The following is a 25667-nucleotide window of genomic DNA, read 5'->3' on the forward strand; positions in this document are numbered from 1 at the left end:
CAGGAACACATGGAAATAGGCTCCAAGAGGACAAAACTTTGCCAGTAAAAGCTTGATGAGTATATAGCCCTTGAAAGTAAGACATGACCAAACGTACCTTTTTACAGGAGCTGTAAATTCCATCCAACAGAAAGGGCCTTCGACGCCTCTCAGGGTTGAAAGGTGAACCAAAACGAATGTAGTGCTTAGGTGTGGTACAAATTAGCGGGGAGTGGATGAGACCTGGCAACATATTTAGGGTAGTTGCCAAAACCGTTGGGTCTGTTGTAATGCGCAGAGGGCATTCGATCGGGCACTCCTGCTTTTCTGCCTTGTCATTCAGCCATTCGGTAACAAGATACTGAAGGAGAAAACACACACATCAATGCAAGTAGTCTGGGTGAAGAAGAAAAGCAGTGTGGCACAGAAGACGTACGGGGAAGCAACGCTCAGGTCAGCCTGCATTCTAAAACCTCCCACCTCCTCAACAGGAAGGAAGAGAGGCAGGAGTTCCTGTGCCAAACCCAATTCCCCTGTTATAGGCACACCAGGTAATCCAGTTTTACAGAAGCAGCGCGATTGTACCCTCCATTACTCTTATTAGAAGGTTCTTCCAAAACTTGATCACCTTGCTCAAAACTGGTTGCTAGCTGCAAGCCTAAATATATTAACGGCTAAATTATGCCATTAAGTATATGGCAGCTGCCCGCTAGCTTCTGCAATTTTTCCTCCACTTACAAGTTTCTCCCAGGTTGTACATTATAGTCCACAGTCACATTCCCTGTCAGTCTTCAGTTCTAAGCCGAAAGCTAACTTCTACCTTCTCCTAAACAAATACCCATCAGCAGCCTGCCACCCCACCCCATCCCAAAAAGATACCGCCACTGATTCCCACACTATACAAACTTGTATACCATCCTAAATTTATTTTTAAATTCCAGCTAATCTTTACTACATAATGACTTCACTTTCCTCTCCTTTCCTTGCTCTTCCTGCTGGTATACACAAGAGAACCCTTGTTTTACTATCCTTCACAAGGTGGAACACCCTGGCTATTTCAAGGTGGGTTTTTGTGTTTCTTTTAAGCAAGTCTCACTACACCTTTATGTTATTTGATTTAAGGTGACTTTCTTGGTTGACAGTATTTTTCTACTATTTTTCTACTTTCTGAAGACACCCGGAACACGCAGAAAACTTCTTGAGATCACATGCACTCGACACTTTCTAATAACTGTCCTTTTTTTGGGCCCAGGAGCTAGTGCTCTTCTCCAACTATGAGCATTTAGTTTTTAAATGCCAGCAACCCCATCAGAGTTATAACATCCACTTCTGCATGCTTCCACCAAAAGCTTTTGCTACCTTACTGTGCATAGATCCAAACATATCAGCTCTCCACCTTGTTTCCCTGCAGGAACACCTCACCCTCCACACCAGTACTCAAACACCTGCTTTTTGCTTCCCTCACCCAGGACTCAGCCTCCATCACTCAATTCCTTACGCTGCCAAACACCTTCAACCCTTCAGGGCCCCTCAAGTTGGGAGCAGTTTCTTCCCTGCATACACAAAGCTGTATAATTTGTCTCTTTCTAGACTCTTTGTGGTACCCCAAACCGAGACCCTTCCTGTTGCACCTGTATCATCCTGTCAGTATCTAAGGTCTACACAGATTTGCTGTAAAGATCAGCTAATGTCTGTTTCTGATCTCTGTGTGCCCAGGGCTGAGCAGTCAGATTTCAAGGCATGATGAGGGCTCTTACCCACCACAGAACAAATAATACAGGAAATAAAGTCACATAATTTCAACTGTTTTGAAGAATTGTTCCCCCTGAGCCAACCCTTCCCCGAAGGCCACACAAAACCTCTTTTAACCTCTCTCCAGTTTGAGCACTTGATCATATTTACCTTTTTAGTTTTGGGGTACTTTACTGCCGCTCGATTAGACTGAGATCCTGCAGCCAAGACAGCAGCTGGGTCAGATCCCATCAACTGTCGGCCTTCTCCTGGACCTTCTACGTTGCTGACGTCTGCTGCGGTTACCAAGCTGGCAGTGCTTCCTTCCTCTGGGACAGCCTGTGCGACTTCAGCTTGCTGGGAATTGGCTTGTTTCTGCCTTCTCAGTCTTTGTGCTGAACTGGTCCGGTATCGAGAGAAGCGACTTTTTGGTCGGGGCCTTGAGGGTTTTGCTGGAGCTGGCTTAGCAACCGTTTTTTCAGGGACAGCATCCTGCAACGTAAACCATCATCAGTCTGAGCATCTCTCTCAGTATTCCTTTTCTCTGCACGTAAGATCAAGGATTGAGATTTATTTATTGACACTACCTGAACCCATAAAATCTGACTGGACTCTGTATTGGCTCATAAGATGGCTTTGGGAATCCTTCTAAAACACTGGCGCACTATCATTTTGTCTGCTGCCTTCTGAAAGGGGTTAACCAGAACGCTGGTCTTCAGGAAGAAAGCAGCAGTACAAAACTTGCCACTTGGCTCAAGGCTCAAGTTCTTACTCTCAATTTGAGTATCTGGGCCCTGCCATATAATGGGGACACATGCATCCAGAGCAGACTGGGCAAAAAACTCCAAAAAACAAGCAAAAGAATTCCTCAATCACTGCATTTACGCATCCAACTTTAAGCTCACACCAGTAGAGAAGTGCTTGCCCAGTGAAGGAGCTGGATTTGTTCAGCCCAGGGAAAAGATGACTTAGGGGGAGCTTAGAGGGGTCCCTCCTGCATCTGGACTGAAGCCACCAAGATGACGCAGTGGTGCATCAATGTACAAATACTGAAGTGAGAGGTTCAGACTGGATTCAAGGCAAAATTTTTTCATCATAAGAGCAGTCACAAATTAGAAGAGATTTCCCAGAGGGGCTGTGCAATCTCCACCTTTGGAGTTATTCAAAGCAAGCCTGGATAAAACCCCAGCCAGCCTGGTCTGACCTCAGAGCTGATTCCATCTGACGCAGAACGGATTACAGACTCCAAGAAGCTCCTCCCAACCTGAATGATCTTACAATCAGTTGTGCTGCATCTGAGCTTGGTACAAGCTACTAAACAGTCCCATCTTCATCTTACCGCTACTTGTGAAGACCGCCGTGTGTTCACCCCAGTACTGCTGTTACTGTTAGAAACAATCGGGGGAGCAGCACTCAGTGCTGAACTTCCATCTTCAGTTTCAGGAGTCTCTGTTTTTATTTCCTCCAGCTCAGGAGCCTCTGAACTGATGCTTATTTCAGCATCGGTGCTGTTACGGTCTGATGGCTGCTCTCGTCTCCTCTTTCTCTTTTCCAAGTTTTCAAACATGTGCATGATGGCTTCTACCTTCCTGTCTTCCCGGGACTAGAACATAAGAGTAAATTTAAGTCAGCACTGCAAATTATGCACACAAAGAGGAGGATGCAAGAACACATATGGGATGCCGCACAGGAAAAACAACGCCAAAAAGCAATGACAAGAGCTAGATAGGGGACAGAGAGAAGAAGTTCTTTTCTGATATTTGCATTTTTCAACATGGCAAATTTCCCAGAATAAAAACATAATCATGTGTTCACAGAGTAACTAGAAGAACTAAACTTTGTTCTTAAGTAGGACCACTTAAGATACTACTGAGCTACATTTATAGAACAGACACAAGAAAACACGTAACTTTTAAGAAGCAAAACCCGTAAGGAAGAATAAATAGAACAAAAAGACACCCTGGAAACAAACAGAGCTACTTGCTAATGACGAAACACTAGAAGCAAACAAAAGACAGAGGCAAGAGAAGTAAGTAAATTGGTAATTTGCAGCAAGTATGAACACACCACACAAACGGACTAAAAACGATCCAGATTCATTCCTTCCCCGGTGTCAGGAGATCACCCAGCTCAAAAATAAAAGCTCTTGTCTAAGCAGCTTACACAGTGGATAAGAAAAACAGAACACGAGAGAATAGAGAGGCAAAACAAAGGTATTTATTAGGTAAACAGAAGGGGCAGTAAATCTTACAACCTAGCTATGTCAGAAATAATTTGTTAGTTATGCACGTAAAAGACCCAATACAATAATGCTGCAGTGACTGGCAAAAAATAGGCTGAATCAAGTGAATTTTAAGAAGCGGGGTCAAGTGCCTGCTGAGACTTGTCACAGAGAAGAATGTATCTTGAAGCACACAGCAGTACTCAATCACAGTAGCCTGGCCTTTATGGTTTTCTGTTCAAAATGTTCAGTATGTGCACACACAAAAGAGAAACTGGGAAAACTATAGATACAGGTATTTACCTGATGCCAAGTATAGAAAGCTGAATCTCATTAAAGGAGATTAACTGGCAGAACGTACAGGAACAGGGCTTACAGGCTCACAGGAACTCAATACTTCACTTAGTCTTCTTGAACTACACTGTTCCAGAAAGAGATCAGCTTCCCTGTGCTAAAAGGAAATCTTCCCTCCAAGCTTAAGGCCAGTCTGGTAGATGACAGCTCTTATTCAGATTTCAATAGAAACTGACTGCTTTATCTTGCCTGTTCTAAAAAAAGAAATCTGTGAGATAATCCAAAGATCTCACCACTGGATGGCCCTCAGCTCTGCAATTTGCTGCACTATCTTAACATTCATATCATTCTCGGGAAATTTAGATGTGGAAGATCTGTATCTCTCGTTAGAGAAAGACAGTGATTAAAGTATCTGGTGAACAAATGAAAAACATGGGACTCCTGGCTCCAACACATTTGATGGCTAGTAGAAGGAGTGGAGCACTTCTTTCCTCCTTTGGCTTTTGGCTGGTTGGTTGTTGGTTTTCTTTCTTAGGAGGGGTGTTTGTTTTAGTTTTGTTTGTTTTTTTTAAATTTAAAAAAACAAAGAAAGAAAAGGAAAGATTTAAGTAGAGCCAGAACAGCTCAACTCACAGGCATAAAACATTCTAACACAGGGTGCAACTTCAGGTGCCATAAGAAGCACAAGAAAAATACTTCATCTCTACTCAGTACAGAAGGCAGCTGAGAAAGGACTGTGTTATCAAAGATCCGAGAGCATTGAGAAATATTTTGATCAAGATGACTAAGAAAACAATGATTTGGGAGCCCAAGGGGGTTTCCTAATAAAGAACACAGCAAATTTTGTTGACTTGCCCCAATAGTGCTGCTGGTGGCCTACCCCTCTTGCCACCTGACCATACTCCTTTCCCACATGACAACATGCTGATGAACAGATACCTGTTAACAAACTTAACCCAGCAAAACAGGTAAACTTTTAACAAAAATCAGGTTCTAGTTCATCACATGACCTAGTTGATGTCCCTGCTCACTGCATGGGGGTTGGACTATATGATTTTTATAGGTCCCTTCCAACACAAACTATTCTATGATTCTATGATTCTATATGGCTCCATAAATTCTTCTACTGGCAATAAGGAAGGGCAGCAGGAACATAAAAACAGTGAAATTCCCTTTTCTGAATCTGGTGCTGATCATCTTGTTAATGGCTTGTTTTAGGTTTTAGAATGGCCCTGAAAGTAACAGTTAAACCTTTCCATCAGGAAAAAAATCTGTCCTATACCTTCCAATCTGCTGTAGTATCCTGCTATAAATCCAGTGATGTGGATTCAGTCTGGGCAGTTTGTGGTTACATTTTTTCCATTTATTCTCTTTCAATTAAAAAACAAACTACAAACCACTGAGAGTTGGAATTATGTTGAAACAAGTGAAATAACCAACTGGACCTGTTGGTCACTGCATGAAGCAAGTCCTAAGGGGGATGATACCCAGACTGAGAAAGGTACTTGCCCGTCGGCTGTGGACCAAGGCTCCCTGCTCATCTACAGGCTCCTCTTTCTCCCCTTCGTGTTTCTCTTCCTTCTCCGTCACCTGAAAGAGAAGGGCAGACTCAGTATGTCAAATAAAATCCGGCACTGTTTAAAAACTATCAGGATTCCTACGGTAATCTTAGGTGCTAAAGGTTTAAAGAAGGCCCTCTGCAGTTCTGTTATGAAGATTCCAGTGCTGTACTGGATCAGCTCCCTCACCACGGAATGATAAAAACACCTATACCAAAGTGTCGGGGGTTTTACCTCATTGTCACTGACTGCTGCAGGTCCCTCAGGAACTTCCTCCGTTTGCTGACCGCTGTTCTCATCCGAGGCAATGCCCTGCTGTTCCATTTCTAGTTCCTTTCGACGGGCTTTCCGCCGGCGTGTTTCTGCCCCAATCAGTGTGCCTAAAACAGGTGGAGGTAGGTGTTCTGCAGCATTTGGGCTACGTTTCTGCACAGGGCAATTCCGGTTCCCCTTGTGACACGCACAGTCCACTTTATAGTTGCTGCTCCAAAACACAAACATAATTCGTGTCACTCTTCGTTTCTCAACCCTTGCACAGAGACATTCAATTCATCTCCTACTAAACATCTCACCACGTGCCAAAGCAAGGACAGCAGGCTACCTTATGGCCTCTATTGTAGAATATGCCAGCAGAACTGGACAGAATAGCCGGGAAATGCAATTCAGTAGAAAACGGAGCAAAATGTAGAATGCGAGGAAAGGGCTGGAGGAAGATGTCCAGTCCAGGAGGGCAGTGGAGAGCTCCTGGGCGAGGTGAAGGACTCACCAGATGTTGTACTCATAGTCAAAGGCGATGGTAACCTCTGTGTCCTTGGCAATGGTGGCAACAGCATAGATGCACAGGTGGATCATCCCATCAGCAATCACATGACGAACCTTGTTAAACAAAGTAGAGAGAAGCTAACATCTCCACAAGTTGCACTTAAGTCCAAGCGGGAAGCCTCCTTCTGCAAAGCAGCTCTTATCTAGTCTGTGAATAATTATCCTACATTCTCCATGGGGAAAAGCGTGCTTCACTGCTTGTCTCACTCTGGGCTTTCCCATTTGTACTTAATACCACCTGCTTACCCTAACTACCACTTTGCAGCCAAAGGAAAGCCATAAAAGAAACCTTTTCCTAAAAAATTTACGTTCCCAAACCTTCACATCTTCCAAGAATAAACCACCAAACAAGCAAGAGATGCGGAATCTACCCCATTTATTGCATTTTAAGTTCGAATATTCATAAAAAAAGAATGCACTAAGCCTGTGTAAAAGATGTATTTGCAATTACAGTGATGGTGAAGAGAGCATTTACCTCTGCATTCGGAGTGCAGGAACGCCTGATGAACCTGGCATCATTACCAAAGGTGCGGGCATCAACACACATTTCAACGCCATTGAACTTGGAGTAGAACAGCACAAAGGGATATGGCCTGGAGAAGTAACAGAACATCTCAATCCCCAAATACCCAATTCCCACAGCACTTACAACAGGTAGCCCTCACTTCACTAGAAGCAGTGCTTCCATCAGTGCTATTCAAAGGGTTTTGGTCCGTAAGTAGAGCATCAAGCTGAGGTTGTGTATTTCAGTTCACATTTCTGTGAACTAGGACGGCACGGCTGACAAGAGCACTGCGAGTGCGCATTATCCCATAGAGACACTCGTCTCTCCGTGCCATGATGCTCTCATACTAATCACTTCATAGTACTCTTACTTTTTGAAGAAATGCCCATTGACCTCGAATTGCTGTCGTAACATAACCTTCCCTCGATACTCAATTATGAGGGTATCTAGTGCCAAGTCTCTCGCTGCCCTCAAGATCTTCCGGTGCTTCTGAACCCGTGTCACCCTTCCCAGCTGCAGCTGTAACACAAACCAGAGCAAAATACGAGAATTTAAATCAAAGGCTTCTAACTCATGAAGAATATTTTACCTACACAAAAAGAAAAATTACTCTAGTATCAACACACAGAAGCTCTGCCAGGTGAACATATTGGTCGTTACTGAAGTGCTACAGAATAAACTATGACCTTGATAATATTTATTAAAAGCAAAGAGTATTTATTCCTCTCCTTCAAGAGTAAGTCTCCCAAATCAGACTAAGTATTTCAGTCTTGCAGCTAGGAGGCATAACCAGACCTGTCAGTTGCTGCTAACAGGGAACTGCTTTGCAATTATGGCCACTTTCGCAGCCAGAATAACTCAAATCTTCCCTAAATTGTGGGTTGTCACACATTCAGAGGAAAAAATACAAACTTTTCCTTCTGCAGAGGACAGTAAATGCTAGCTAACAGGCCAAAGACTTGAGATGGCAATTCTTATCCCCATCCAGAAACTTCTCATCTGCCCGCTCAACTAGTGTTGTGGATTTTAATGTAGTTTTTTTAACACGAACATTTTTAACTAAGTAGTGACAGTTTGCTGAATCTTCTTTATATTAGAAAGTCTGCACCTTTATTACAATAGATTTTTCACAACAATGTGAATGGACAGTATTAAACCACAACATTCTTTAAGCACAGACATCCAAATACGACACATTTTATGGAATAATGGAAGGGATATTACAAGCACTAGGGCACAGGAAAGACTTCTTCCACAAAAACAAAGTGCTTTTCTTGCTTAACAGACTGAACCTCTCTGCAAGAGAGCTGTGCCTGCTCTTTCCTAAGCATGCTACTCACTGCTTTTGATCCGTTTCTGGTGTGAACTGTGGCATAAGCATCCCTACTTCAGTAGTAATGACAGTCACCCAAATTAGAAGTAAACCACAAGATTTAATTAAAAGTAAACTCCCAACTTTTCCTTGTAAAACTCCCTTGCTAGAAACAGCTACTGGGCAATCCGCTGAAATGAATAAAAACCACATCAGCCCAGTCTGGACAACGAGAGAGAACATATGATGTTCTAACCTTGTGAAAGTAAGAGTTAATGCTTTAAGGCAGCACTGGGCACTGGGAATCAAATGAAACTTTCCATACTGTAGCAACCTTGTATCACAGAATCACAGAATGTTCAGGGTTGGAAAGGACCTCAAAAGATGATCTAGTCCAGCCCCCCTGCCAGAGCAGGATCACCTACAGTAGGTCACACAGGAACACGTCCAGGTGGGTTTTGAAAGTCTCCAGAGAAGGAGACTCCATGTGCTCTGAATTAAACCTCTTTGGGGGAGAAGACGACTTTGCTTGTATTAGTATGACATTATACTGCAGATCTTGAATCAGCCAGTAAATTAAGATCTATGGTTGACTTCTCTCATTCTTGTCCAGGATAAAGATAGCTTTATAAAAAAATTTCATTTAAAATCTATGCAGACAGGAGTAATGGTCTTGCTATTTCAGATCTCCTCTTAGAGAAAGATCCAGTGCCACATTTATTATGCCTATGAGGATATCTCTTTTTCATACCACTGTATGTGCCAGCAATTGGAAAAATCTGCATGAATGTATTGGATACTCTGAAAAGCCTTGCAGGGTGTCACTTATCTCTTCGTGTCGCAGGTGTCCTGAAAGGAGCTCAGAAGATCCCCCAAGTCCACTGAACTGCCATAAAACCCCCCAGGTTATTTGCAGACTAGGAAGCCCCACTGCTGGCTCCAGTTTCCGATCAACAGACCCACGACACTAGTAACTGTAGGACAAGGCTACTTACATTCCTGAGAGTAGTGGCTGAATTATTTTAAATACATCAGATACACTTCATACTACCCAACTGCGGTAATAGAGAATAAGTAAATCAGACTAGATTTAATAGTGTGTGACAGAAGGAGATAAAGTACCTGAAGTTAGTAGATAAATTAGGACTGAGATGCAAGCATGTCTCCAGTTTAATTTTGTTTCTATACTACCACTTGTTTGCTGTTATAATCAGTTTCTCATCGAAGCTGGCCCTGCGCAGGAGGGTTGGACCAGATGACCTTCAGTGGTTCCTCCCAACCTAATTATTCAACTACTCTATCAAATTCTCTTAGCGGCTTTCAGAGACACAAGTTAACGTCTGGTAGCCTTTGCTCTCACCTTCTGCCCACGACTGACTTGTATTACTGCTCACCTGATGCTGGAAAACAGCTTGGGGAACACAGGTGGGATAGAGCAGCGTGGTGGGAGGAGAAGAGAGCCCATGAACAAAAGAGAAGCTCTGCATTTGTAGAGCTTAATTATCTGAGTTTGGTAAAACAGGGATGATCTCATAGCTCTTCTGATAAGACCCTACCTCAGCTTGTTTTCATTCCCTGAATTTAGAAATATGAAGAGGATTAGTTGCTATGCTTTCATGTGTGAAGAGAACAAATGATTTTATTCGTGTCATAGGCTAGGGATTGCTGACTGCTAAACAGTCAAAACTGTTCTGATATGTTTGCAGAGCAACATCTGCATAATACTCAGTGGCTTTATTTTATAAAGGCCCTTTCGCTCTTCACTTCAGAACGGGAAATCAATCAGGGAATTGAGCTCAAGTCAGCAATTATCAGAGGCAACAAAGGGCGAATACTGACCCTGGGTTTGGTTTGGCAACTGCAGGCAGAAAAGTGATTCAGAGCTTTCAGTTTGTCAAGCATCTGGCAGCAGCGAGCACTAAGATGATTTTATTCATAACACTGAGCAGCTCCATGCTTGCCCAAGTTTTCCTTTGCATCATTAGGATGGTTGAGAATTGGTTCATCCAAAACATCCCAATGATCAAAATCCCATATCCCATCTTTATTGAGGAAGCTTTTAGGTCATGCTTTCTTCTCTACTCCCTCTCTTTTTTTAAAGTATACACTTGCATCATTGTTTACCCAAGCCAAACAACTCTCAACTGTGAGAGCATGCAGGGCATACAAAATATTTTTATTCCTTTCTGCTCTCTCCAGAGTCTTCGTGGCCAAATACAGCAGTTACAACACCCATCTTCTACACACAGCTGCTATGTGCATATTGACACGACCTCCTTCCTTCTCTCTTCTAGCACAAAGTGCCTATTTCCTTATGTCCCAGAAAGGTTATTTTTACATCCAGGAATAATATCTAGTTAAAAGACAACTGACTCAAACCAAGAAACCTTCTCAGTTTGTCTAACAACGATGAGAAAAATGAGCAGAACAAAACCAGAAGAGCACAGGATGAGAGACCACACACTCCACAGCCTTCTGAAGAGCAGAGAGAACAAGGACCTACAGGCTGACGAGCAGCAGCCCAGGAGAGTCACCTGGTCTGTTCCTCAGTATCCAAGAGGAACAACAAAGCCACTAAGTCCCTTTACACTTTCCCAGCATGTGCAATGACAGGTACCTACCTACAGCTGGTTTAGAGTAACTGCAGCTCACTATGAAGTTTTGCAACTTCCTATCTTTTTGTTTCTTTGGGATAGATCGTGTTTGGAGTCTTCCGATTTGGAATGCTGGCCACTTTTCCCTGTGGGAAAACCTATGTCTGTACAGGGAAGGGAGAGGGCAAGAGAGTATGACAAGAACAAGCACATTTATGTATATATTTCATAATTACCTGTTCTGCTGTACTCTACGAAGGTGATAAAAGGAACAGCATATGTTTTATTCCTTATTTCAGGACTTTTGCTAAAACTCATGTGAGGGAGATAGAGTTTATGTTTAGACTCAGAAAATATTAAGATTTCCAGAGAAGCAGAACTTTTTCTTCCCTACATTTCCCTCAGTTGCTCTCTTTAAGAAGGCTACTCCAGCCAAGGAGAAATGTTTCTTCCTCTCCGTACCCTCCCCCCGCCAGATGTCTTATTATTATTGCAGAACTAGAGGCAAGAACGGAAAGTTGGGTCCAAAGTCTTCTTTCTGCACTCTCCCTTACTGGCAATATCTGTGCTCTGCCTGACGTGCTTCAACTACATGAAAGCAGAGGGAAGGGTGGGAGGGAGCACGTGAACTTCACACAGCGGTGAGTCAGTCGATATAAACAATAATAATTCAAGCACAAACATATACCTGATATTCAGGTTTCTGACTCTACTCCCCTTCTACAGAAGAGGTGCTCCACATCTTTTCTGAAGCCCACCCTTTTCAGTTGTACCTATCTCTGTTCTCCTGGACAAGGACATCACACAAAGCCTGACCTGAGTGTAAATGCTGCTCTGTGTTCAGTAAAGTATGGACCAGATGAAACATCAGCTGAGAAGAGTAGCAGGGAGGACATACACCACACAAACACATCCTTTTCCTGTTTGCCCTTGTCTACTTGCACTCCATAAAGCTGGCAAGACACCAATCACTGCACAGCCCAGAAGAGAAAAGTTAGGGAGAGACAGTTCCCTAAAATCAGTTTCAGCTGTACAATATTTGAAAGTTACCAGAGTCCAAACAACCATCCAAAATATCAAAATAGTGTTGAAAGATTCTTTAAAATAGCTTTTCACAAAATATGAGCCAGGAAAAAAAAAAAAGAAAAAAAAAAAAGACAACTGAGCTGGAAAGCAGGAAAGTTCCTATCTCCAGCAAGTGATAGATCTGGTTCTGCCTCAAGCCCTACAGTGACCAAAGCACTTATGGTAAAATACCTGTGAACCGTTATCACAGAACCACACAAACCCCCCCCACGTTAGCAAGACTGATTTGGTTGAATGCGAGTGTTTCTGAATCTGTCTTGGTACTGGATCTCTCCTGTTCCCTTTTATATCAAGTCCATGCCTATTGGCCTGTAATTATATGACCAGTTACGATTTTGCTCACCCACACGTTCTATCTAGAAACTAGAGGACCTGAGCGACCCCAGTACTGTCACAAGGGTTCTTACCTGCATCTGGGACCCAATGACAGTATTATTGCAGGCCAGCTCTGTTTTGTTGATTGTGTCTAGCATAGCAGTTTTGCCCACATATTCTTTATTAGAGTTTAGATGACGCTCCAGCAAGTTCTGTACGTCAGCGCTGTACTGGTTTGTAAAGGCTTCTTCGTACTGATCTGTCCAGAGGCGTATTCGATTCTCCCACCCTTCAGCTGTGTTTTCATCCAAGGCATGTGCTTCAGAAGGGGAATTCTGCACCAAACAACAAAGAGTGAATGGCTAGCACACGACGGGGAAAAAAGAGTGCTCTGGGCTGTGCTCTAAGCACATGAATATGCTAAAAGGAAACAGCAAATCTATTCCAAGCTAAGAAAGTGTCAGTAAGGAGGACACCTTTTTCAGAACCTGCACCCTCCAGAACATGGTACAAAGTGCCACCTAGGAACCTACAGAGAACTCTGTGTGGGACTAAGACCTCTTGAGAATTGGTACCTGACACTGTTACATACAAGAAAATTAAGCTAGTATATGGCCAGAAAAAGTTTTGGGTTTTTTAAAGTCACTTAGTAAAAAATAATTATGTAGATTCAAAAAGCAAAGGAACAGAACACACTAATCTCATGTAGGCTTGTCCTACAGTCAACCCACTCATGCAGGCTTGTCCTACAGTCAACCCACTCATGCCCAACACAACACTAGATGATGCAGACTGTATCTCAATCTTTGCAGCAATCGATCTGAAAATAATTCTGAACTTCCAGCTAAATGGTCATCAGGGCTTTAAGAAACTGAATGTAGCGCATAAGCGAATACTCAGAGGGTTAAAATTGCAAGTCCTAAGCAGTGTAAAAAGAAGAAAGTGCAAAATCAGGTAATCAGTTTATACCATTTTGTAAGGGAGGGGAAAGACGAAGCTGATAGGAAAATTTAAAAAAAAAGCTTCAGTCTTTACCTGAAAATAGTTGAAGCAATTTAACAAATAATATTCCAGAGGTCAGTAACGTAACCGGTTTTGTAAGGGACTGAGACATATGTGACACTGAGGTAACAGTGACAAGGCCCACTGAAGAACAATCTTTATTTTCATCATATATATTAAAAGCATTAAGAGTTTTCATGTGTTTTTACCCTCCCAAGGCACTTGCATGCTACACAGATAGGCACATGCAGACAGACACACCACAGGACTGTCCTGTTTCCCTCTGAGCCACCTGCTAGAAGCCACTGTCAGCTGCAGCACTGGGGGCAGATGGAATTGAGTAAATTTTAAGGCACCTCTTGTGTTTCTAGGAAGATGTTTAGCTCACAGTGCAAGTCTACTTTTTTTGGTCAAATAAACTTTCTATCACACAGCCACACCTACTAGTTTTGTAGAAAGCCAGAGATAAATATATCATCCCAGCCATCCCTAGGTAAGAGTGTGTGGAGAGAAACAAAGCAGCACTGCCAGGGACTCCCAACATTAAACTTGTGTATTGCTTTGATGTCCAAGCTTAAAAAAGCTTTGATGCAATCAAATGATAACTGACCTCACAGAAGGGCGGCCACAACCAGTTCTACATCCTTTACATCAAACACCCCACTCCCAAGTGTCATGAATCAGTCGTATCTCTTGGATTACCTTACAGAAAGCTAGACAAAACACAAGTAAGGTTCAAGAGGCAATTCCTGCGACACCCTTTTGAACAGGCCTGCTTGTGGCACATGGAAGGCTCAAGTTATTCTGAGGGTGGTCTCACAATCAGCAATTCTCCTGGCAAACCAAGAGAGGCACAAAATATGGGGCAAAAAGCCCATCACCATCACATAGCATTTTCAGTTCTACTCACCTTCATCCTCAGAGACTTTCGTGAGCCCTCTCGAAAGGCCTGTCGCCCAAACAAGGAGAGAAAGAGAGAAAAAATAAGGTATTATAAATTTCCTCAGAAACGTGTCTCAGAACCACACCAGATCTTACTCCAACAGACCAACCCTTAACAAAAGACGGCAAGAATTGCAGAAAGACCTGCACAAGAAGCAGTGGGCTTGAAAAAAAGACTCTGCAATGCAAATCCAGTGGAAACTGCTGAAAAGCTTGACGGCCAGGATTGCTGAACTAAAAAGGCCTGTCTCATACTTAGTAAAAACCTCAAGATCAAAACCAAAACTGTCCTGACTAACCCCACTTGCTTTGACACAAGAAAGGGCCAAGAACAGAATTAAGCTGGTTCACAAAAAACCCCCGAAGACCTCACGTGGCTCCTGCTTCCAGTGTTATTCAATCAGTGCCTGTCAGAAGAACCTCAAGGGAAACCTAACCTGAGGAAAATCACGGTAAAGCTAGCAGATGATGGGAAAGAACCAGCTGCTCACACACTTGTATTCCAATATATGCAATCCAAAATTATTGCAGTCCACAAATCTTCACAAACACGACAGTAAAGTCGTCCCTCAACAAATGTTCATCACTACCTACATAGTTTTCCACACAGGCACTAACTCTGTCCCTCAAGAACAGTGCCAAGAAGCTCTGCAGCCCAAATTCCTTAACACAGCTTGCGAAGAAATGCCATGCCTTCATTTCTCATTCCATTCACAGACTGCCCCTTGGCCACAAACAGACAGATCCCAAAAGTTATTTCCCAAAATGCTAATAGAGCAGAAGAGAAAATCCATAACTGAATCCAAGCTCCGAGTGTGAATGAACAGTGTTAGGAAACAAGGGTGGAGTTCCAGTAAGGTAATTTTTAAACCAAGAGCCACGTACTCTAGCAGGTCACAAACACAAGGCGTCACATTATTACACCAGAAAGAGCAGTTCCTGACAGGACAAAAGCTTCTTGTCCACTGCCAGACCGCTGATCTGCTCTCACCAATACTCCTCACAGCATTCTGTAGGAACTGCAGCAACCTCGTCTCACTCCACATACCTTGATCTTTTTGGCCTTTGGAGCAGCACGAGCTTTTTCTGTACTCCTCTTCCTCTTCTTAGGTTTGCTTCTACGGACGCGGTTGACAGTCAGCGTGATGCTTGTAGGGGTGTGCTGCGTAGCTGTGTACAGCACTGTAGAGGGAGATAGTTCTTCATCCCAGCTCTCAGTTGCACTGCTGTCCCCACCTACAGAGAGGAGCGCTTCATTATCAACGGTTTTATTCATTCTAGAGAGAACAGCTGATCCTCATGTCGATTTTCATCATGACAACTTCATGACCCCAGCACAGCTCTTCCCTGAGAAAATGATACCATTTCAGTTTTCCCACCCAGAACGGGAGCAGGTCTCCCAAACTTCTGATATCGCACAGAATGGCACTGATGAACATTTCCCTCTTCTGTTCACAAGATAATCTGATTTTCCGAAGAGCTAATTGAGGTAAGGCGGAAGGAGAGGAGAAAATCCCAGTGGCTGGGAGGCAAAGAACATTAGCAGGCACTGACCACAGTTAGATGATTACAGCAGCCAAAAGACAAAGGTCTGGTAGAAAGAAAGCAAAAGTCACTATTATCAGAATTACAACCTCGAGCTCACCTGACACGTTGTCCTGCTTCCGGCGGCGGAGTCTGATCACCTTCCCCCTGCTCATTCCTCTGCCAAAGGAGAATGCACAATTGAAGCTGGTTTGTAGGAGTAAAGTCACTTGAAATTCAACAGGATGTCACAAGATGCGTGCCCTCAGTGGGGCCCAGGATGATAAGAACATCGATTTAACATCCTCATCTCCACTCCTGGTGCCACCAACACTTGTCAGGCTGACAACGCAAAGGAGGAGGGTCAATACTGGGTAAAGCACTGGAAAGAACGCTCCAGTTAGCAAAAGGAAGTCTGTCCCACAGCCCAAACGTGACACGGTTCGGTACGAGAAGGCAACACAAGGAGCAGTCCAGATCTGCACTGCACCAAAACTCACCTGCACTTTTCACACTTGAGGAGGAAACCATCTTGGGATACACTGCAGTGACACCAAGTAGGAATTGATTCTCCTTCTGAGGAGCTCTCACTGTCCCCGGAGTTCTCCTCATCAGGCGAGTGCAGGCCATTCAGTTCTGCACGAGGTATAATGGTCTGGACAGGAGGAGAGGCTGGTGGCGTTGGAGGAGGAGGGGCTCCATAATTATGATCCTGAAAACGAGTATTTGCAGTACTACTTTTAACGTGAAGATACAACGCCCAGAAACCAAGTCCCAAATTCACAGTTCCCAGGTTATCATTTAACAACTGACGTAAAACAACAGTCTGAATTCCTCAATCTACCATGAAGGTAAAGCAATAGCTCTGAAAGACATGAATAGTTTTCTTCCGCACCAATAAATCAAATTCAAACCCTATGAAAATGACTAGGCGATTTCGACATTAACTGTTGTACTGCTAATAATCAGCAGCAGTCAAATACTGGAACCAGTTGCCCAGAGACATTGTGGAGTTTCCATGTGCAGAGATATTCAAAACCCAACCGGACATGGTCCTGGGTAACCTACTCGAGCAGAGACAGCTTGAGCAGGGCAGCTGAAATACATGATCTCAAGCAGCCCCTTTCAGCCTCAAGGATTCTGTGACATCCTGTTCATCCCATACTTTCAAACCATGCCTATTCTTTGTTTCTCATAGTTACCAGCATGAAAAAAGTTACCAGTATGAAAATCTGTGCAGTTTGAAAAAAGTACAAAAAGTGCACAATGAACCAAATGGGGCACCAAATTACCACCAGGAAAACATTATATATTCGCATGTATTCACACTTTGTTCATATACTTCATTCAGTTAAAAATCTATCACCTAGAACACTCATAAAGCTTGCTTAGTCTTGCAAGACTTCACAAACAAACACACAAATGCAAAATGTACGGCAGAACTCAGCTGTAACTCAGTGTTCCCTAATAAATAAGCCAAAACTCCTAAGGCTTACCAGGCAAAGAACTATGGAACAAGGAGAAAAGAGTGAAGGAGACAGTAAAGAGCTGATTCACTGCAGAGAGAGTACTCACTGCGTAAGGCAGCCCGCGATAGCTGTGTTTCTGGGTGGCCCCATAGCCGTGGCTGGAGTACACATTCTTCTCACTGACAGCTGGACTAGCTTCCACAGACTCTGGGCTGCAGAAAGGGCCAGAAGTAAAACCCATCAATACAACATCATTTCTGTAGTGCCAGTATTTCACTGCTCTTTTCTATTCAACACATGAGCTCAAAATGAAGAAACTTGACGAAATTCAGGTGTTATTATGCGCTTTGCCAGGCATCATGTGCGCAGAAGCCATACAGGATGAACCTGCTTTCAGAAGGAAGGAACTGAGTAAGGGCCACCCTGGATAACTCATTAATCTGGGTCTCAATCTGGGAAGTTAAAAAGATAATTAGCATGTAAGAAGCTCAGTTTCCTTATAGTTGAGGAAGTTGGGTCTAGTTCAGCATTTACATCTGAACTCAGCCAGCCTAATCTCAAAGCCACTGAACAGTACTGCCATGCTGTCTCTGCGACAGCTTATTTCAAACAGCAGCTAAGCAGCTTTCCTGCGTCTGCGCTTGGCTCTCTCTCCCTCAAATCCTAATTGTTAGCTGAGTCCAACGTCCTGTGATCAAGTCTGCATGAAACCTGCGGCTGTCCTGACAGCAACTACCAGGAGTTGGGAGATTCCTGTTACAAAGAGGCAACAAAATTCGTGACCTGGACAGACAGTGGCCACGGACAAATCAGATTTGCCCAGTTGCTTTCTACACAGCAACGCGGCATGCAGTGTGCCCAACAGGAAATTTACTGCTGAGGTACAATGCTCTCTTCCACCACAGGGGGGTGGAAAAAAAACAGCTAAAAATGAAAGGTGTATCCTTAGCAAAAAGCTGCAGAAACCCTACTCGGAGAAGGGACAGCCGCAATTCAATGCAGGGAGTATTAGATAATGAGGCTACAGACAGAGTGCCAGCAGGGAAACACAGTCTGTCACAAGCAGAAGATACAAGTCAGCTAACCTCTGCACAGATCAGAAGCAGCGTCCATACCAGAACACAAAATATTACTGAATCCTGTCTGCAGGTGAAATCTTCTTCAAAATTACAGCATGGAGATGAGCAAGCAGGAAAGAAAAAAATACAGGAAAGCAAAACTTTACCTTGGACCTCTGCCGCTCTGGTGAGGATTCTCAGTGGGTCCTACATTGTCAGCCGTGAATAAGGCAGTACTCAAACAAGGGGCAGCAGTCACGCGTGGGGCAGTGCTCAGGCACCACCCAAGAACACTAACCCCTGTGCCCTTTGGACTTCCTATTAGCTCTTGAAATCTCTGCTGCACTCAAGTTTGCCCCGCCCTACCACTAAACCAGATACACTCTCAGCACACTAACCGTCTGGCTTATTCTCGGGTAAGGTGGATCTGTCTTTGCAGCGCAAAGGAACAATACCTTATTGTACAAAGAACTGCAGGAAAAAGACCTTAAACCTACGTAAACTGCACTTCTGTATCTCAGGATTTAAGAGTATGACATGATAGATTCAGTTGGTTTTCAATATAACTATCGTCTGCTAAACTGTCAGAAGCAGGAGATATAGGTGGCGATACCTCTCAGAGGACATATTTCTTAGTAGAAGACACAGTGCAGAGCTTGCCACATAATCCAGCCTTGCTGGATCTTTGCAACAGTCCTTTAGGACTTACAGACTGGTACAGTTAAACCCATTCAAGTTTAATTGTGTTTTCAGAAACAGCATTAGAAAGAAAAGAGCCTAAACAACAGATCTGTCCTCTGTCCAAGTCACTCACATTCCTAACTACAGCCAGCCTGGAATACCAGCAATGCTGCCGCAAGCATTAGCAATAAAACTTCAGGCCTGTTGGTGCAACGGTGTCCAGGAGCAACAATGCTGGGGCCCGTGCTTCCTCAGCAGCAGCCTGCCAAGGAGCTTCAACAACCTGCAGGCAGACTAACACAGCAAACCTGCGCTGCAGCCTCTGTGTGACCCTCAGATGAACACAGACACCCTTCAGCATCTTCACCTCCCCTCTGTGTCAGGGGCCAGGGGAAGATGCCAAAGCTCAGCCTAAAGAGAGGACCAGCTAGTTCATCTTTCATATCCCCGCCGCCTCCTTGATCCACATCTTTGAAAGCAATCCCTCGTAAGAGACAAGCAGCTCAGGTACTCCAGACCTCACGCATCAAGCGTTTCAAAGGAGTTTCAAAGGAGAAGTGGAAGGTAGCCTTAACTTTGAACAGGCTCATGAAGAACACTTCAGCAGAACATAACAGAGCAGCAATGTGAAGCCTGGAGAAAGAAGTCCTGGCAATCCCCATTTTTAGAAAACAAGAGAGAGAGAGAGACCAATTCAGAAATCTTCAAAAGCTTTTTTCAAAGCACTCCAGCCTAGCCTCAGGTTGGACCTTCACATTTCTTAAAACCAAGGAAAAAGGAAATGCTTTGCAGAAGGTTTACAGATAGTCTTTTTGATATTTAAATGCTACAAGGGACATGCATAGATATATCTGGCTCTCTGTCTCTATCATGCTTCGCTCTGAAACTGAAGTGCCTAGTACATGAGTAAACTATTTAGCACTCTTTCTCCTGTCATAAACAGTTTAAAATTCCTGCATGTTGAGTCTTTAAAGTGCTGGTGTGGGAGAAGCATGATGACAACCAATACCGAATGTTAAATCTTGAAAAGTGAAGGATCATATACCCACTGCAGATGAGTGACTTAGTAGATTCTGACTCTGTTTAAAAACAACATGTGAAAATATGGGCTTTAAAATGTAAGGAAGCATCACAAAGAAGAATGCCTAGAATGGGGTCAGTGCCAAGACAGACAAAAAAAGAGTATTAGCAGTCTTGCAGAGAGTGCGACTGTGTAGTCAAACTCTGTGCATAGTCAAATAAAGGCAAGATGGAAGGGAAAAAACATGATTCATACCTTAGCCCACTGCTCTTAGAGTTCAAAGTTAATAGTCTGGGACAATATCTGTTCTACACTGACCAATCTGACATGCAAGTATTTGCACAGTAGGTACCTTTAAATAATACATGGGGGAAACCTATCTCCAAAATGCCCTTTGCAAATTTTTGTGAAGAGATGTTACAGTCTGTATTTCAAAGAAGGATGCAGGAAAGCAGGAGGGAGAAACACAGAAATAACTTGAGCCCTCCCGCTCGCCCCCGACAAAAACATAGTACTCATCAGAGCTGACATCATTCTAACAAGGGTTTTAAGAAAAGATCACAATGCAATATTATCTGGATTTGAAATGTTCCCAAGTCCTGCAGGAGCAGAGTCTTCCATAAGAAATGGTAAGTCCTCTCTAACAGGCCTCAGAGATAGGACCGCAGTGAAAGCCCTGCACAGGGTCCCATGGCGGGGACCCCGAAGTTTTGCCCACTGAAGTGTGCTTCTTGGAACCTTCTCAGGGGCAGAAACCAAACAGAGGCGTCATCCACACACGCTGATGCTGTCTCATATTTCTGCCCAAGCTCGAAAGGGGTCCAGAACCGGTCACGTAAGATTGGTGCCGAGTCTGAGCTAGGAGGACCACAACACTGATCCCTCATATAACACAGCTTTTGGAAAAGAAGTTGGCTTGTACCTTGCCAATGTCAAGCATGGATACAGCAAACACACAGCTGCCAACACTTGAGTACAGACTTACTAGCCAAGCTGATATAAACTCAGGGTTGAGTGCCTCATACCACTGGAACTCTCCTCTTCCCGATCTCCCGTGTCAAACTTACCAAATTCTGTAACACCGCACTTGTTAAATACTCAGGGTCTGTCTCTGCATTCATCTCTCCCACAGCCAGCGGGCCAGCACCCACTTTCTCCCAAGCAGAGAAAGCACCAGTGCCAATCCTGCAGCCCCACTCCAGGGCAGCCCTCTGACACCCTCCCCTCCTCCTTCTCCTCCTCCGTGGGTAACACTCACTCCGATCCTGCAGCCATGTCGGAGTAGGACGTATCTGGTGTGGTGACTCCCAGAGGGATTGCAATGCTCATGACGCCCGTCGGGGATCACGGAGTCCAGAGGGCAGCGACTGGCCGCTCCGAGGGCGGAGAGGAGCCGCAGAGCCCCGGCCAACACGTCACGGACATGGGGAAACCTACCAGGGTAGAAACAAAGCATTGCATCTCTGTTACAGGATGAGGTCTCCCTGTAAACCCCTGAAGAAGACTTTCACAGCAAAAGAAAAGCAGAAATGGGTTTCCATCAGCGACATGCCGCATCATTTTTTACTTCATTTTCACATGTGGGGCCAGGGCAGAGGTAGATGGTAGCAGTTTGGTGGGGGGATTTTTACGGTCTTGGAGTGACATGCAACGAGCTGCTCCACCATAAAGCCGATAATCATAGCTTCCCCCCTCCCCCAGCTAAACTTACAACTAATTATCAGATAAGCAATCTATTAGCTTCTTCTGCATATAAGCAGCAGCTGTTACCTATCACCCACAGCCTCCACCAGCATTTCCTAACTCCTTCCCCAAACAAGTTGCTGGCAAAGCCCCATCTGAGAGGACGATGAGACTGAACCGAGGTGGCCTGAGCTGAGAGCTCTCGCTCCAGACCAGCCTGTATTTGCATTCGCTGAGCCCAGGGCCTGCCAGAGCGGCTCTCTGTGCCACTGACAGCCTGCCCCTGGCAAACGAGCCTCCTCTTGGATTCGGCACCCATTACTCAGTCCAGCGAGCCCAACTTTCCAAAATCCTGCTCGGCCCCTCCCTGCGACAGGACCGCGGCGGCATGGCAGGGCACAGCTGGGGAAGCCCGTGCCCAGGCTCCGCATTCCCTGCCTGCCCCAGCGAGTGCAAACACCTGCAAACACGGACTTCCAAGTGTCGGATGGCGGACGGAGGTAAAATGGGATCAGGTCCTTGTTATATAAACAACCTCAATAACACCGATGTTCGTAAAGGAGCTATTATTCTACACAGCTCTAAGGAAAAACCCTGCGACACAGGGAAAGGCTGCATTTCTACACGTAGCAAAGGTAGCTCCAAAACCGAACAGACTGGCAATTTAGTCACCTTCTCTCCACGTTAAACTCTAAGGGCAGCCTTGAATAACTTTGTGCAGTCTTTCCCTCGGCTCTGGCAGCGCGGAGGAGCCAGCCTGCCCTCGCAGCCGCCGTCACGTGCTCCCCGGCATCCCGGGGCTCTGCCAGCAAACCCTCCTGGGCTATGGAGCGGCCACGAGCCAAGTTTTCCTGCGGGTTGTGAATTTCTCACAGGGAACTGCTTTTGGACACTAGAGCCCAGCCGTTGTTTAATACATAAAAAAATCCAGAAATACAAAAATACACACTTGCTACAAGAGCAAACAAAGGAAGAGTGAGAGTCAGAAAGTTTAAGTGGCACACACTGTATTGCCTTTTCCTGTCTTTAAAGGCTCTTGGCACAAGGAGATATTATTCCTTCTTCAATATACACCCCTAAGAGAAATCTTTCTCATAGTAGGACGCTGAACTACAGAAGTAGCACATAAGGATTTCCAAGTGGTCTGTGGCAATTCCGTGTTATGCTCCAAAGCAACAGTCTCACAGGGAGGTGGGAGACGAAAAAGAAAACGGGCAGGACGAAGCTCACAAGCAGCTCAAACCCCAGACAGCCCAGGTGTCCTTGAGTGTGTTTTCTGGAAAAATAAAAGAACCTTCAGGAAGCATCTCATTTATGCTTTCTCATGCTTGTGACAGAACTGTGATTTCTACACTGACACCAGATGAGGCAAGCTGCTGCTCAAACACAGCTAAAAGCTACAGACATCAATCCCAGCTTCAATCCGGACTCACATAAAACACTGGTACAAGGTTAAAAGAAGCAGGACAAGTTTCTCGGTGCATGAATCACCTTTTTAAGGGACACAGAAAACTTCCCCCTGCTAATCTTTTTACATACTTGCTTAGATTTTTTTTTTTTTTCCCCTCCTACTGATCTCTTCCCTTTGCCATGAGCATACCCAGCTGGCAGCAGCCTGAGATTTCATCAGGACAAATTCCAGCCTTCTGCCTGCTTGTGACTCAGCAGAACCAGAGGATTTCAGGTGCGGCTTCTGGACTTGAGAGTCACGGGATTTCTGGTCAGTCCTGGGGTAACTGGGACAAGTTTTCAGCCACTTCTCATGGGAAACCCTTGTCCCATCAGCGCTGTCCAAACACTGTTGCATTGAAATGGTCTGGTAGCTCCCACTTTTGGGAAAGAGATTACTGGAGAAACGTGAAATACCAAACAGAAAGGTTAGACAAGGCGAATTCCAGTTCAGTTGCTTTTCTGTTGACCCAGCAGTACTTGCTCAACCATCACCCATGCTCAGTTTTTGCTGTTTGTTGCCGTCACTTCATGTGTACTTTCAACTCTGGCGATGAACATTCAAAATGAATTGCTGAGACCAATCTCAAGTGCTGACCAAGACCACATCACCTTCAGGGCTTCAGGTGCTGTGGTCTTCAGGAGGCTTGGCCTGGTAACACCCAAAACATTAGTCTGCAAAGAAAGGCTGTACAAGAGAAAAAAATATTCCAGTGACACTGGAGAACTAAGTTTCCCGAAAATTCGGAGTTTTAATGCAAATTTGATAAGCTTCACACCCTAAACAGCGCAAACCTATCTCCCTTATCATACAATTCTTCTCAAAATCAAATGGAAGCAGGAATTCTGATGGCCTAACAGGTAAATAACATCTCGTTTTGAAAATGCAGGATTTAAAGATAGACTTTTTCTACACAGCTGCCTCCTTAACCAGTCATACCAGTATAAAGACACCTGGTCTTCCCCAATGTCATCAAAACAGCCCAGATGAGCATCCACCTGCACAGCCACCCCAGCACTGGGATCCCTGATTCTCACTTGGCACAGGTCACGCCCCGAGGGACTCACTTGTCTTCAGACAAAAACTGTAAGTCGTTGCCTTACTAAAATGTGAATTCAATCATTTCAGGTAACATCCTGTAGCGATGGAAAAAACTGTAATGAATCTGCGCTGGCCAAGCGAAGGTTAGGCAACACCTGCTGTAACAATGAATTGAATTTTCAAAATTCTGTTCAGGATGCACGAGCCGCAGCACTGCATTGGCTCACTTCCACAGCCACTGCCGTCCAGGTTACAAATAAAGCAGATGCAGAAAATTTACTGCTGGAAATTCTTTTCATTATTTGTGGTGTTACAAGTCCAGGACAATCAAGCATGGTCAGTCAAATAGCTCAGCTAGAGCCTCCTCCTTCAAGATACGGCTGTTCCCATTTTCACCGGCATCCCCATTTCACGGTCACTCCTGGGCACCCATGACCGGGTGACAGACTCTGTAAATATTTGTGAGCACCATGACAAACTCATCCCCAGACAAAAAGCCCTGGGCACAGCCTCACAGACCACATGTGTTACCTAATTCAGATGCCCAGGCTCCATTTCCATTTGGTGCTGCTCAGGTGATGCTGTACGACCTCAGCGGGGACCGAGCACTCTCCTGGCACCCTTCCCCAGTCACAGACTCCAGGGTAAAGCTCTCACTGAGCAGGGGGAGGTCACAGAGATTCAGCCTGTTTCTCCGCAGCATCAGTGCACACATTTGTGAGTCTGGGTCCACAGAGGACTCAAAATATTTTCACATTGTGCCCCCAGCGTCTCATGTGTTGCTGAGAATGATAAGAAGGTAACACTGGTACAAAACATGTTGTGGACAAACTGAGAAAAGCCTTTTCTGATAATATACAACTTCAACACATGTGCTAGTGCAGGGAGGACAGGGAAATCCCCTCTGACTGCACTGAAGATGAGCAGTTCACACATTTCTCTTGTTCACAGTTAGCAAAGGACAAGCAAGCGCATCCTTTACCGCTCCCCACACCTCTCACCAGCTCCTTACTGAAGTCCTAAAACTGGACATGGATCCAAGGCTTTTAACAACCCGGGATGGATTACTAGTGTTCAAATGATAATCACCATCCTCTTCTCCACGCTCAGCTACAGGCCTACAGGTCACCTATACAGGATGAGCTCCAGATACAAGTTGTACATCTTTAAGCTCCCGTGCTGTTACCAGTCACATCAAATTCACAGCATGTTGTTCTCCTGCATCTCACAGTGCCACAGACCAGAGCTGGTGGCAAACTGGAAATAGGAGCTCTGCCACGCAGCCTTCCTTGGCATCCTCTACAGCAACCTCATCTGTGACCGGGCCAGCGACTTCTGACCAGCTCACACTTCTGCTGTCATCTGCATCAGGAGCAAC

General features: G+C 44.6%; 1 protein-coding gene across 2 annotated transcripts in view; it reads right to left on the minus strand.

Moving 5' to 3' along the window:
* SETD5 (SET domain containing 5) overlaps window positions 1-21556 on the minus strand; it is a 40635-nt gene extending 19079 nt beyond the window's left edge. Inside the window, exons 1-15 of one of the 2 annotated variants that reach the window (XM_009864633.1) lie at window positions 21374-21556; window positions 17462-17567; window positions 16387-16598; window positions 16008-16066; window positions 15411-15598; window positions 14331-14369; window positions 12511-12753; window positions 7482-7630; window positions 7082-7199; window positions 6551-6660; window positions 6019-6265; window positions 5735-5815; window positions 3050-3313; window positions 1882-2202; window positions 98-340 (exon numbers count right to left, since the gene is read on the minus strand). In XM_009864633.1, the coding sequence (XP_009862935.1) occupies window positions 98-340; window positions 1882-2202; window positions 3050-3313; window positions 5735-5815; window positions 6019-6265; window positions 6551-6660; window positions 7082-7199; window positions 7482-7630; window positions 12511-12753; window positions 14331-14369; window positions 15411-15598; window positions 16008-16066; window positions 16387-16598; window positions 17462-17567; window positions 21374-21444 (2451 nt within the window). In that variant the 5' untranslated portion in view covers window positions 21445-21556. The remainder of the gene's footprint in view (window positions 1-97; window positions 341-1881; window positions 2203-3049; window positions 3314-5734; window positions 5816-6018; window positions 6266-6550; window positions 6661-7081; window positions 7200-7481; window positions 7631-12510; window positions 12754-14330; window positions 14370-15410; window positions 15599-16007; window positions 16067-16386; window positions 16599-17461; window positions 17568-21373) is intronic. The other variant, XM_009864634.1, reaches the window with a different exon arrangement.
* Between the last annotated feature and the right edge of the window lie 4111 nt (window positions 21557-25667).

The sequence above is a fragment of the Apaloderma vittatum genome, unplaced genomic scaffold (assembly GCF_000703405.1).
Source record: "Apaloderma vittatum isolate BGI_N311 unplaced genomic scaffold, ASM70340v1 scaffold23132, whole genome shotgun sequence".
NCBI lineage: Eukaryota > Metazoa > Chordata > Aves > Trogoniformes > Trogonidae > Apaloderma > Apaloderma vittatum.